Here is a 16107-nt window from a genome sequence, read left to right on the forward strand (position 1 = left end):
TGTGTGTGTGGGTGTGTGTGGTTGTGTGTATGTGTGTGTATGTGTGTGTGTGAGTGTGTGAGTGCGTGTGTGTGAGTGTGTATGTGTGTGTATGAGTGTGTGGGTGTGTGTATGTGTGTGTGTGACTGTGAGTGCGTGTATGTGTATGAGTGTGTATGAGTGTGTGTATGAGTGTGTGTGAGTGTGTATGAGTGTGTGAGTGTGTGTGTATGTGTGTGTGTGCACCTCAAGGTGCACATGGCCTGGCACAAGCGTCGTGTTGACGTCACCGCCACTTAGTGGCGAATGGCGGTTGTTGTTGTTGTGTGAGTGTGTGTGTGTACGAGTGTATGAGTGTGTGTGAGTGTGTGTGAGTGTGTGTACGAGTGTATGTGTGTATGTGGGTGTGTGTGAGTGGGTGTGTGGATGAGTGTGTGTGTGTATGAGTGTGTGGGTGTGTGTGTGTGAGTGTGTGTGGGTGTGTGTATGAGTGTGCGTGAGTGTGTGTACGAGTGTGTGTGTATGTGTGTGAGTGTGTGTACGTGTGTGTGTATGTACGTGTGTGTAAGCATATGTGAGTGTGTGTGAGTGTGTGTATGAGTGTGTGTATGAGTGTGTGGGTGTGTGTATGTGTGTGAGTGGGTGTGTGTATGTGAGTGTGTACGAGTGTGTGAGTGTGTGAGTGTGTGTGTGCGTGTGCGTGCGTGTTGAACTGCGATAACGAATGTCAAATATGTAGTTGGGCAATGTCTGCTGTAGCCAGGTCCCTGCAAAAGCCACCCACATGGCAGATAAGGAAGTGGCTGGGTACGTGAATGTGTGTGACTGTGTGTGTGTGTCTTGTGTGTCTGTGTGTGTGTATCTGTGTGTGTGTTTGCGGTGACTGGGTCATGTAGCCCGCATGCCCAGCCACCGCATGCCTAAAGAGCTTTTGTTCGGCCGGATCGAGGGGGCTAAACGGGCGCGGCACGGGGCTAGAGAAGAGATGGAGTGACGTGGTACAGGAGGCACGGGGCTAGAGAAGAGATAGAGTGACATGGTACAGGAGGCACGGGCTAGAGAAGAGATGGAGTGACGTGGTACAGGAGGCACGGGGCTAGAGAAGAGATAGAGTGACGTGGTACAGGAGGCACGGGCTAGAGAAGAGATGGAGTGATGTAGTACAGGAGGCACGGGGCTAGAGAAGAGATGGAGTGATGCGGTACAAGAGGCACGGGGCTAGAGAAGAGATGGAGTGATGTGGTACAGGAGGACGTGGAGCTGAGTGGACTTGCCGATGACCGGTACCAGCGGTGTCAAGATCGGCCTCTGTGGAGGAGGCTCGTGAAGGATGCTACTGGGCAGTTGGAGGCAGTCGCCCTCCAACAACAACGGAGGGCGGAGGAGCGACGCTCACAACAACGAGCGGAGCGCCGGGTGGCTAAAGCACAGCAGGTTGGCACAGTAGGGGGCACAGGTGGTGCATCAGCCAGTCGTCTCAGTCATCTCAGTCAGTCGACCCGTGGCACTAGGGTCTACCCCGTGACCTCCTGCCAGCGGGTGTTCGACACTTCACGTGGCCTCAGGGTGCACATAGCCTGGCACAAGCGTCGTGGTGACGTCACCGCCGCTTTGTGGCGAATGGCGCTTGTTGTTGTTGCGTTTGTGTATGAGTGTGTGTGTGTGGGTGTGTGTATGAGTGTGTGTGTATGAGTATATGAGTGAATGTGTATGAGTGTGTGAGTGTGCGTGTGAGTGTGTGAGTGTGTGTGTATGTGAGTGTGTCTGTGTGTGTGTGTATGTGATGCGCTGCTGCTGAACCTGGAGCGTGCCAAAACTAAGCACCTGCCTGGGTATTTTGTACCATCGGACACTCCACCCCCACAACTCCCAATCGGTGATGAGGCAGTTGTGGAGAGAGTGGAGAGTTTCCCATACCTGGGCAGTGTGCTTATGACTGGCTCCAGTTTAACAGCAGAGGTCTCACTCCGAATCAGTCGAGCGGCAATATCTTTTCATCGGTTGCGTAACGCTGTGTGGAAGCTACCTGGTCTGTCGCTCCGAACTAAGCTTCAGGTCTTCTCGGCCACGGTCATTCCCTCCCTTCTCTACGCTTGCGAAACGTGGACCCCCCTAATGGAACCTTTTCGCCGTTTAGAAACATTTAGGCTGGCCTGCCTACCATCCATCCTGGGTTTAATAAGCAGGCTGGATTGTGTGAGGAGCTCACAAATCCTTGAAAAATGTGGACAAAGTCGCATTGGTGAGCTCCTCCAGCAGGCAAGGCTGCGTTGGCTGGGTCATGTAGCCCGCATGCCCAGCCACCGCATGCCGAAACAGCTTTTGTTTGGCCGGATTGAGGGGGCTAAACGGGCGCGACACGGGCTAGAGAAGAGATGGAGTGACGTGGTACAGGAGGACGTGGAGCTGAGTGGACTTGCCGATGACCGGTACCAGCGGTGTCAAGATCGGCCTCTGTGGAGGAGGCTCGTGAAGGATGCTACTGGGCAGTTTGAGGCAGTCGCCCTCCAACAACAACGGAGGGCGGAGGAGCGACGCTCACAACAACGAGCGGAGCGCCGGGTGGCTAAGGCACAGCAGGTTGGCACAGTAGGGGGCACAGGTGGTGCATCAGCCAGTCATCTCAGTCAGTCGACCCGTGGCACCTGCTGGGTCTGCCCCGTGACCTCCTGCCAGCGGGCGTTCGACACTTCACGTGGCCTCAAGGTGCACATGGCCTGGCACAAGCGTCGTGGTGACGTCACCGCCACTTAGTGGCGAATGGCGGTTGTTGTTGTTGTTGTGTGTGTACGTGTGTGTGTGTCTGTGTGTGTGTCTGTGTGTGTACGTGTGTGTGTCTGTGTGTGTGTGTCTGTGTGTGTATACGTGTGTGTGTGTGTCTGTGTGTGTGTGTGTGTGTCTGTGTGTGTGTCTGTGTGTGTGTCTGTGTGTGTACGTGTGTGTGTGTGTGTCTGTATGTGGACGAACCCGGCGTCCCGAGTTCGATTCCCGCTCACGGCCACCGACACCACCCAGTGACGATTATCTGAACCGGTACCTGGGCCTCCCCTGAGGTCTACTCAGCCTCAAAATGCACAAGCTGTGTAGCGACCATCGCTAGCACTGGGGGAGACAAAGGCGGCCGGGCGTGGTGCTGGCCACCCACCCCCTCTACGCAGCGACTATGTGGCCACGTGATCCAGAAGCGAGGGCCAGGCTATTGAGAATGTCGTCTCAAGCGAGATGGTTCATTATCCTCGGCGGCGTCATCGCAACGTGGAAATGTATAGAGGCAGAAATAATAGTCTGAATGCTGGAGATGCACGGAGACCCATAGAGACCCATAGAGACCCATAGAGACACATAGAGATACAGAGACCCATAGAGACACAGAGACCCATAGAGACCCATAGAGATACACAGAGACCCATAGAGATACACAGAGATACATAGAGACCCATAGAGATACATAGAGATAGAGACCCATAGAGACACAGAGACCCATAGAGACACAGAGACCCATAGAGACACAGAGACCCATAGAGACACAGAGACAAATAGAGACCCATAGAGATACATAGAGACACAGAGACCCATAGAGATACACAGAGACCCATAGAGATACATAGAGACACAGAGACCCATAGAGATACATAGAGATCCATAGAGATACATAGAGACACAGAGACCCATAGAGATACACAGAGACCCAGAGATACATAGAGACACAGAGACCCATAGAGATACATAGAGACACAGAGACCCATAGAGATACATAGAGACACAGAGACCCATAGAGATACATAGAGACACAGAGACCCATAGAGACACAGAGACCCATAGAGATACATAGAGACACAGAGACCCAGAGAGACACAGAGACCCACAGAGACATATAGAGACACAGAGACCCATAGAGATACATAGAGACACAGAGACCCAGAGAGATACAGAGACCCATAGAGACACAGAGACCCATAGAGACACAGAGACCCATAGATACACAGAGACCCATAGAGACCCATAGATACACATAGACCCATAGAGATAGAGACCCATAGAGACACAGAGACCCATAGAGACACAGAGACCCATAGAGATACAGAGACCCATAGAGACACAGAGACCCATAGAGACACAGAGACCCATAGATACACAGAGACCCATAGATACACAGAGACACATAGAGACCCATAGAGACACAGAGACCCATAGAGATAGAGACCCATAGAGACACAGATACCCATAGAGACCCATAGAGACACAGAGACCCATAGAGATACATAGAGACCCATAAAGACCCATAGAGATACATAGAGACACAGAGACCCATAGAGATGCATAGAGACACAGAGACCCATAGAGACACAGAGACCCATAGAGATACATAGAGACACAGAGACCCATAGAGACACAGATACCCATAGAGACACAGAGACCCATAGAGATACATAGAGAACCATAGAGACACAGAGACCCATAGAGACACAGAGACCCATAGAGATACACAGAGACCCATAGAGACACAGAGACCCATAGAGACGCAGAGACCCATAGAGACCCATAGAGACGCAGAGACCCATAGAGATACATAGAGACACAGAGACCCATAGAGATACATAGAGACACAGAGACCCATAGAGACACAGAGACCCATACAGACACAGAGACCCATAGAGACACAGAGACCCATAGATACCCATAGAGACACAGAGATCCATAGAGACACAGAGACCCATAGAGATACATAGAGACACAGAGACCCATAGAGATACATAGAGACACATAGAGACCCATAGAGACACAGAGACCCATAGAGACCCATAGAGATACAGAGACCCATAGAGACACAGAGACCCATAGAGACACAGAGACCCATAGAGACACAGATACCCATAGATATCCATAGAGACACAGAGATACATAGAGACACAGCGACCCATAGAGATACATAGAGACACAGAGACCCATAGAGATACATAGAGACACATAGAGACCCATAGAGACACAGAGACCCAGAGACCCATAGAGACACAAAGACCCATAGAGACACAGAGACCCATAGAGACACAGAGACCCATAGAGATACATAGAGACACAGAGACCCATAGAGACACAGAGACCCATAGAGACACAGAGACCCATAGAGACACAGAGACACAGAGACCCATAGAGACACAGAGACACATAGAGACACAGAGACCCATAGAGACACAGATACCCATAGATACCCATAGAGACACAGAGATCCATAGAGACACAGAGACCCATAGAGATACATAGAGACACAGAGACCCATAGAGATACATAGAGACACAGAGACCCATAGAGATACATAGAGACACATAGAGACCCATAGAGACACAGAGACCCATAGAGACCCATAGAGACACAGAGACCCATAGAGACACAGAGACCCATAGATACACAGAGACCCATAGAGACCCATAGAGATACATAGAGACCCAGAGACCCATAGAGATACAGATACCCATAGAGACCCATAGAGACACAGAGACCCATAGAGACACATAGAGGCCCATAGAGACACAGACACCCATAGAGACACAGAGACGCATAGAGACACAGAGACCCATAGAGACCCATAGAGACACAGACCCATAGAGACACAGAGACGCATAGAGACACAGAGACCCATAGAGACACAGAGACCCATAGAGACCAATAGAGACACAAAGAGACACATTGAGACCCACAGAGACCCACAGAGAACCACATACTAAAATAAAACTCAACTATTTTGATTTCACCAAGTAAGGCCCCGGACAAAGACACACGCAGTGACCACCAAGTGGAGAGAGAGGTAGTCAACATCTCCTAGCCACCCTGATGATGATGATGAGAGAGACACAGACTCCAAATCTACAGCAGCAGCAGCAGGCATCGTCAGTGGCAGGGATCGAACCCACGACCTCCTGCACACCAGGCGAGGTAGTCAACATCTCCTAGCCACCCTGATGATGATGAGAGAGAGACACGCAGACTCCAAATATACAGCAGCAGCAGCAGGCATCGTCAGTGGCAGGGATCGAACCCACGACCTCCTGCACACCAGGCGAGGTAGTCAACATCTCCTAGCCACCCTGAAGATGATGAGAGAGACACGCAGACTCCAAATCTACAGCAGCAGCAGCAGGCATCGTCAGTGGCAGGGATTGAACCCACGACCTCCTGCACACCAGGCGATGTAGTCAACATCTCCTAGCCACCGTGATGATGATGAGAGAGACACAGACTCCAAATCTACAGCAGCAGCAGCAGGCATCGTCAGTGGCAGGGATCGAACCCACGACCTCCTGCACACCAGGCGAGGTAGTCAACATCTCCTAGCCACCGTGATGATGATGATGAGAGACACGCAGACTCCAAATCTACAGCAGCAGCAGCAGCAGGCATCATCAGGGTCGGGATTGAACCCACGACCTCCTGTATACACGGAGAGGGAGTTAACATCTCCTAGCCACCCTGATGATGATAGAGACGCAGACTCCAAATCTACAGCAGCAGCAGGCATCATCAGGGTCGGGATTGAACCCACGACCTCCTGTATACACGGAGAGGGAGTTAACATCTCCTAGCCACCCTGATGATGATGAGAGAGACGCAGACTCCAAATATACAGCAGCAGCAGGCATCAGGGTCGGGATGGACCCCACGACCTCCTGTATACAAGACGAGGTAGTCAACATCTCCTAGCCACCGTGATGATGATGATGAGAGAGAGACGCAGACTCCAAATCTACAGCAGCAGCAGCAGGCATCATCAGGGTCGGGATTGAACCCACGACCTCCTGTGTACACGGTGAGGGAGTTAACATCTCACAGCCACCGCAGTGCCCAAAACTTGGCAGGACCCTCCTGTTGATTTCAATGTTAAATGATGCCATAGGCTTCAATGTTAAACACCTCCATAGACTTCAATGTTAAACACCTCCATAGACTTCAATGTTAAACACCTCCATAGACTTCAATGTTAAACACCTCCATAGACTTCAATGTTAAACACCTCCATAGACTTCAATGTTAAACACCTCCATAGACTTCAACGTTAAACACCTCCATAGACTTCAATGTTAAACACCTCCATAGACTTCAATGTTAAACACCTCCATAGACTTCAATGTTAAACACCTCCATAGACTTCAACGTTAAACACCTCCATAGACTTCAATGTTAAACACCTCCATAGACTTCAATGTTAAACACCTCCATAGACTTCAATGTTAAACACCTCCATAGACTTCAACGTTAAACACCTCTATAGACTTCAATGTTAAACACCTCCACAGACTTCAACGTTAAACACCTCCATAGACTTCAACGTTAAACACCTCCATAGACTTCAATGTTAAACACCTCCATAGACTTCAATGTTAAACACCTCCATAGACTTCAACGTTAAACACCTCTATAGACTTCAATGTTAAACACCTCCACAGACTTCAACGTTAAACACCTCCATAGACCTCAATGTTAAACACCTCCATAGACTTCAACGTTAAACACCACCATAGACTTCAATGTTAAACACCTCCATAGACTTCAACGTTAAACACCTCTATAGACTTCAATGTTAAACACCTCCACAGACTTCAACGTTAAACACCTCCATAGACCTCAATGTTAAACACCTCCATAGACTTCAACGTTAAACACCACCATAGACTTCAATGTTAAACACCTCCATAGACTTCAATGTTAAACACCTCCATAGACTTCAACGTTAAACACCACCATAGACTTCAATGTTAAACACCTCCATAGACTTCAACGTTAAACACCTCTATAGACTTCAATGTTAAACACCTCCATAGACTTCAATGTTAAACACCTCCATAGACTTCAACGTTAAACACCTCCATAGACTTCAACGTTAAACACCTCCATAGACTTCAATGTTAGATGATGTCATAGACTTCAATGTTAAACACCTCCATAGACCTCAATGTTAAACAGCTCCATAGACTTTAACGTTAAACACCTCCATAGACTTCAATGTTAAACACCTCCATAGACTTCAATGTTAAACACCTCCATAGACTTCAATGTTAAACACCTCCATAGACTTCAATGTTAAACACCTCCATAGACTTCAATGTTAAACACCTTCATAGACTTCAATGTTAAACACCTCCATAGACTTCAACGTTAAACACCACCATAGACTTCAATGTTAAACACCTCCATAGACTTCAATGTTAAACACCACCATAGACTTCAATGTTAAACACCTCCATAGACTTCAATGTTAAACACCTCCATAGACTTCAATGTTAAACACCTCCATAGACTTCAATGTTAAACACCTCCATAGACTTCAATGTTAAACACCTCCATAGACTTCAATGTTAAACACCTCCATAGACTTCAATGTTAAACACCTCCATAGACTTCAATGTTAAACACCTCCATAGACTTCAATGTTAAACACCTCCATAGACTTCAATGTTAAATACCTCCATAGACTTCAACGTTAAACACCACCATAGACTTCAATGTTAAACACCTCCATAGACTTCAATGTTAAACACCACCATAGACTTCAATGTTAAACACCTCCATAGACTTCAATGTTAAACACCTCCATAGACTTCAATGTTAAACACCTCCATAGACTTCAATGTTAAACACCTCCATAGACTTCAATGTTAAACACCTCCATAGACTTCAATGTTAAACACCTCCATAGACTTCAATGTTAAACACCTCCATAGACTTCAATGTTAAACACCTCCATAGACTTCAAAGTTAAACACCTCTATAGACTTCAATGTTAAACACCTCCATAGACTTCAACGTTAAACACCTCCATAGACTTCAATGTTAAACACCTCTATAGACTTCAATGTTAAACACCTCCATAGACTTCAATGTTAAACACCTCCATAGACTTCAACGTTAAACACCACCATAGACTTCAATGTTAAACACCTCCATAGACTTCAATGTTAAACACCACCATAGACTTCAACGTTAAACACCTCCATAGACTTCAATGTTAAACACCTCCATAGACTTCAATGTTAAACACCTCCCATAGGCTTCAATGTTAAACACCTCCATAGACTTCAATGTTAAACACCTCCATAGACTTCAATGTTAAACACCTCCATAGACTTCAATGTTAAATGATGCCATAGACTTCAATGTTAAACACCTCCATAGACTTCAATTTTAAACACCTCCATAGACTTCAATGTTAAACACCTCCATAGACGTCAATGTTAAACACCTCCATAGACTTCAACGTTAAACACCTCCATAGACTTCAATGTTAAACACCTCCATAGACTTCAATGTTAAACACCTCCATAGACTTCAACGTTAAACACCTCCATAGACTTCAATGTTAAACACCTCCATAGACTTCAATGTTAAACACCACCATAGACTTCAATGTTAAACACCTCCATAGACTTCAATGTTAAACACCTCCCATAGGCTTCAATGTTAAACACCTCCATAGACTTCAACGTTAAACACCTCCATCGACTCCAATGTTAAACACCTCCATAGACTTTAATGTTAAACACCTACATAGACTTCAATGTTAAACACCTCAATAGACTTCAATGTTAAACACCTCCATAGACTTCAATGTTAAACACCTCCATAGACTTTAATGTTAAACACCACCATAGACCTCAATGTTAAACACCTCCATAGACTTCAATGTTAAACACCTCCATAGACTTCAACGTTAAACACCTCCATAGACGTCAATGTTAAACACCTCCATAGACTTCAATGTTAAACACCACCATAGACTTCAATGTTAAACACCTCCATAGACTTCAATGTTAAACACCTCCATAGACTTCAATGTTAAACACCTCCAACTCGCTGCGTTTTAACCACCCGGCGCTCCGCTCGTTGTTGTGAGCGTCGCTCCTCTGCCCTCCGCTATTGCTGGACAGCGTCCTTCACGAGCCTCCTCCTCCACAGAGGCCGATCTTGACACCGCTGGTACCGGTCATCGGCAAGTCCACTCAGCTCCACGTCCTCCTGTACCACGTCACTCCATCTCTTCACTAGCCCCGTGCCTCCTGTACCACATCACTCCATCTCTTCTCTAGCCCCGTGCCTCCTGTACCACATCACTCCATCTCTTCTCTAGCCCCGTGCCCCCTGTACCACGTCACTCCATCTCTTCTCTAGCCCCGTGCCTCCTGTACCACGTCACTCCATCTCTTCTCTAGCCCCGTGCCTCCTGTACCACGTCACTCCATCTCTTCTCTAGCCCCGTGCCTCCTGTACCACGTCACTCCATCTCTTCTCTAGCCCCGTGCCTCCTGTACCACATCACTCCATCTCTTCTCTAGCCCCGTGCCTCCTGTACCACGTCACTCCATCTCTTCTCTAGCCCCGTGCCTCCTGTACCACATCACTCCATCTCTTCTCTAGCCCCGTGCCTCCTGTACCACATCACTCCATCTCTTCTCTACCCCCGTGCCTCCTGTACATCACTCCATCTCTTCACTAGCCCGTGTCACTCACTCACTCACCCACTCACCCATCACCCCATCTCTTCTCTAGCCTGTGCCTCCTGTACCACATCACTCCATCTCTTCTCTAGCCCCGTGCCGCGCCCGTTTAGCCCCCTCGATCCGGCCGAACAAAAGCTGTTTCGGCATGCGGTGGCTGGCCATGCGGGCTACATGACCCAGCCATCGCAGCCTTGCCCGCCGGAGGAGCTCACCGATGGGACCTTGTCCAGATCTTTCAAGGATTTGTGAGCTCCTCAAACAATCCAGCCTGCAGGTTAAACCCAGGATGGGGCGTAGGCAGGCCCGGCCTGAACGTTTCTAACCGGCGATGATGTTCCATTAGGGGGGGGGGGGTCCACGTTTCACAAGCGTAGAGAGAAGGGAAGGACCTGGCTGTGGCCGAGAAGACCTGAAGCTGATGCATCGTGCGGAGCGACAGACCAGGGTAGCTTCCACACAGCAGCGTTACGAAGTGAAGATGCCGCTCGACTGATTCGGAGCGAGACCTCTGTCGTTAAACCGGGGCCGGTCATGAGCCCAGGTGTGGGAAACTCTCCACAACTGCCCCATCACCACCACCATCACCACCTTCACCACCACCAGCATCACCACCACCTTCATCACCACCACAACCAACATCAAGTTCCACCGGCACCTTTATCAACGCAAACCAACATCGCCACCACCACAATCAGCACCACCAACATCACTCATCACTACAACCATGAACCACCACAAACACCACCGCCACCACCATCACCACCTCTCATCACCACCATCACCACCTCTATTATTCATCACCACCATCACCACCATCATTAATCACCATCACCACCACCACCATCATTCATCACCACCACCATCATTCATCACCACATCCACCACCTCCATCAATCATCACCACCACCTCCATCACCACCACCATCATTCATCACCAACATCACCACCTCCATCATCACCATCACCACCACCACCACTACCATCACCACCACCTTCACCATCATTCATCACCACCACCATCACCTCCATCATTCATCACCACCATCACCACCACCATCATCATCACCACCATCACCACCACCACCTCCATCATTCACCACCACCACCACCCCGTGTCTCCTCCACCAACTCACCTGGTGAAGAGCCGTGAGCCGGTCGGCATTGGCGTGGTTGACATCAGCACCACCACCTCCATCATTCATCACCACCATCACCACCATCATTCATTCACCACCACCACCTCCACCACCTCCATCATTCACCACCACCACCTCCATCATTCACCACCACCACCACCATCACCACCTCCATCATTCACCACCATCACCACCACCACCATCACCACCACCATCATCACCACCATCAACACCTCCATAATTCACCACCTCCACCACCTCCATCATTCACCACCATCGCCATCACCTCCATCATTCACCACCATCATCACCACCACCATTACCATCACCACCACCACCATCACCACCACCATCACCACCACCACCTCCATCACCACCACCACCACCTCCATCACCACCACCATCACCACCTCCATCATTCATCACCACCACCATCATTCATCACCACCACCATCACCACCACCATCACCACCATCACCACCACCATCACGACCATCATCACCACCATCACCACCACCATCATTCATCACCACCTCCATCATTCATCACCACCACCATCATTCATCACCACCTCCATCATTCATCACCACCATCACCACCTCTATCATCACCACCACCATCACCACCTCCATCATCCATCACCACCACCACCACCTCCATCATTCATCACCATCACCACCATCACCACCACCATCACAACCATCACCCCGTGTCTGCTCCACCAACTCACCTGGTGAAGAGCCGTGAGCCCATCGGCATTGGCGTGATTGACATCAGCACCACCACCTCCACCACCTCCATCACCACCACCATCACCACCTCCACCACCTCCATCACCACCACCATCACCACCACCACCACCATCATTCATTCACCACCGCCACCTCCACCACCTCCATCATTCACCACCATCACCACCACCATCACAACCATCACGCCGTGTCTGCTCCACCAACTCACCTGGTGAAGAGCCGTGAGCCCGTCGGCATTGGCGTGATTGACATCAGCACCACCACCTCCACCATCTCCATCACCACCACCATCACCACCATCATTCATTCACCACCACCATCATTCATTCACCACCATCACCACCACCATCACCACCACCACCATCATTCATTCACCACCACCATCACCATCATTCATTCACCACCACCATCATTCATTCACCACCGCCACCTCCACCACCTCCATCATTCACCACCACCACCATCATCACCATCACCATCATCACCACCACCATCACAACCATCACCCCGTGTCTGCTCCACCAACTCACCTGGTGAAGAGCCGTGAGCCCATCGGCATTAGCGTGATTGACATCAGCACCACCACCTCCACCACCTCCATCACCACCACCATCACCACCATCACCACCATCACCACCATCATTCATTCACCACCACCATCATTCATTCACCACCACCATCATTCATTCACCACCACCATCATTCATTCACCACCATCATTCATTCACCACCACCATCACCACCACCATCACCACCACCATCATTCATTCACCACCACCATCACCACCATCATTCATTCACCACCGCCACCTCCACCACCTCCATCATTCACCACCACCACCATCACCACCACCATCACAACCATCACGCCGTGTCTGCTCCACCAACTCACCTGGTGAAGAGCCGTGAGCCCGTCGGCATTGGCGTGATTGACATCAGCACCACCACCTCCATCATTCATCACCACCATCACCACCACCATCATTCATTCACCACCTCCACCACCTCCATCATTCACCACCACCTCCATCATTCACCACCACCACCATCACCACCTCCATCATTCACCACCATCACCACCACCATCACCACCACCATCATCACCACCATCAACACCTCCATAATTCACCACCTCCACCACCTCCATCATTCACCACCATCACCATCACCTCCATCATTCACCACCATCATCACCACCACCATCACCACCTCCATCATTCATCACCACCACCATCACCACCATCACCACCACCATCATCACCACCACCATCACCACCACCACCATCACCACCTCCATCATTCATCACCACCATCACCACCTCTATCATCACCATCACCACCATCACCATCATCACCATCACCCCGTGTCTGCTCCACCAACTCACCTGGTGAAGAGCCGTGAGCCCGTCGGCATTGGCGTGGTTGACATCAGCACCACCACCACCACCACCACCACCTCCATCACCACCACCATCACCACCACCATCACCACCATCATTCATTCACCACCACCATCATTCATTCACCACCACCACCATCACCACCACCATCACCACCACCATCATTCATTCACCACCACCATCACCACCACCATCATCACCACCATCAACACCTCCATAATTCACCACCTCCACCACCTCCATCATTCACCACCATCACCATCACCTCCATCATTCACCACCATCATCACCACCACCATCACCACCTCCATCATTCATCACCACCACCATCACCACCACCATCACCACCACCATCATCACCACCACCATCACCACCACCACCATCACCACCTCCATCATTCATCACCACCATCACCACCTCTATCATCACCATCACCACCATCACCACCACCATCACCACCACCATCGCCCCGTGTCTGCTCCACCAACTCACCTGGTGAAGAGCCGTGAGCCCGTCGGCATTGGCGTGGTTGACATCAGCACCACCACCACCACCACCACCTCCATCACCACCACCATCACCACCACCATCACCACCATCATTCATTCACCACCACCATCATTCATTCACCACCACCACCATCACCACCACCATCACCACCACCATCATTCATTCACCACCACCATCACCACCACCATCATCACCACCATCAACACCTCCATAATTCACCACCTCCACCACCTCCATCATTCACCACCATCACCATCACCTCCATCATTCACCACCATCATCACCACCACCATCACCACCTCCATCATTCATCACCACCACCATCACCACCACCATCACCACCACCATCATCACCACCACCATCACCACCACCACCATCACCACCTCCATCATTCATCACCACCATCACCACCTCTATCATCACCATCACCACCATCACCACCACCATCACCACCACCATCGCCCCGTGTCTGCTCCACCAACTCACCTGGTGAAGAGCCGTGAGCCCGTCGGCATTGGCGTGGTTGACATCAGCACCACCTCCATCACCATCACCTCCATCACCACCACCATCACCACCGCCACCTCCACCACCTCCATCATTCACCACCACCACCATCATCACCACCACCATCATCACCACCACCACCATCACCACCACCACCATCACCACCTCTATCATCACCACCATCACCACCACCATCACAACCATCACGCCGTGTCTGCTCCACCAACTCACCTGGTGAAGAGCCGTGAGCCCGTCGGCATTGGCGTGATTGACATCAGCACCACCACCTCCACCACCTCCATCACCACCACCATCACCACCATCACCACCACCATCACCATCATTCATTCACCACCACCATCATTCATTCACCACCGCCACCTCCACCACCTCCATCATTCACCACCACCATCACCACCACCATCACCACCACCATCACCCCGTGTCTGCTCCACCAACTCACCTGGTGAAGAGCCGTGAGCCCATCGGCATTGGCGTGATTGACATCAGCACCACCACCTCCACCACCTCCATCACCACCACCATCACCACTATCACCACCATCACCACCATCATTCATTCACCACCACCATCATTCATTCACCACCACCATCATTCATTCACCACCACCATCATTCATTCACCACCATCATTCATTCACCACCACCATCACCACCACCATCACCACCACCATCATTCATTCACCACCACCATCACCACCATCATTCATTCACCACCGCCACCTCCACCACCTCCATCATTCACCACCACCACCATCACCACCACCACCACCTCTATCATCACCACCACCACCATCACCACCACCACCATCACCCCGTGTCTGCTCCACCAACTCACCTGGTGAAGAGCCGTGAGCCCGTCGGCATTGGCGTGGTTGACATCAGCACCACCACCACCTCCACCACCTCCATCACCATCACCTCTTGCCAACATCAGCAACTCCTTCACGTCCTCAGAGTCTCCAGCGGCCACAGCCGCCAGGAATTCGGCCCCTGCGTCGAAGCGAACTCGCCTGCGGCAGACCTTCTCGCCACCACCCTGTTGTTGTTGTTGATGTTGTTGTTGATGTTGTTGTTGATGTTGTTGTTGATGTTGTTGATGTTGTCGACGATGTCGTCGCTCGCTCGACTCCAAGTCGGTTTCAGAGCCGTGCCACTGCCTCAGCTGCCGCTCGCGCCGGGCACGCGCTCCCTCATCGCCTCCTGATGATGATGATGATGATCCTCCTCCTGATGATCCTCCTCCTGATGATGATGATCCTCCTCCTGATGATGATGATGATCCCCCTCCTGATGATGATCCTCCTCCTGATC

General features: G+C 50.3%; 1 protein-coding gene across 4 annotated transcripts in view; it reads right to left on the reverse strand.

Moving 5' to 3' along the window:
• The window catches only part of LOC116957661 (uncharacterized), a 99041-nt gene extending 84653 nt beyond the window's left edge, over positions 1 to 14388 (reverse strand). Inside the window, exon 1 of one of the 4 annotated variants that reach the window (XM_076057233.1) lies at positions 12333 to 12474. In XM_076057233.1, coding sequence (XP_075913348.1) covers positions 12333 to 12473 — 141 coding nt within the window. In that variant the 5' untranslated portion in view covers position 12474. Of the gene's footprint in view, positions 1 to 11599; positions 11702 to 12332; positions 12475 to 12562; positions 12677 to 13739 lie in introns of those variants that run through there. The other 3 variants (XM_076057234.1, XM_076057236.1, XM_076057235.1) reach the window with 3 other exon arrangements.
• Between the last annotated feature and the right edge of the window lie 1719 nt (positions 14389 to 16107).

Source organism: Petromyzon marinus, chromosome 80 (genome assembly GCF_048934315.1).
Source record: "Petromyzon marinus isolate PM22_M1 ecotype Great Lakes invasive population chromosome 80, UKy_Petmar_22M1.pri1.0, whole genome shotgun sequence".
Taxonomy (NCBI): Eukaryota; Metazoa; Chordata; class Hyperoartia; order Petromyzontiformes; family Petromyzontidae; genus Petromyzon; species Petromyzon marinus.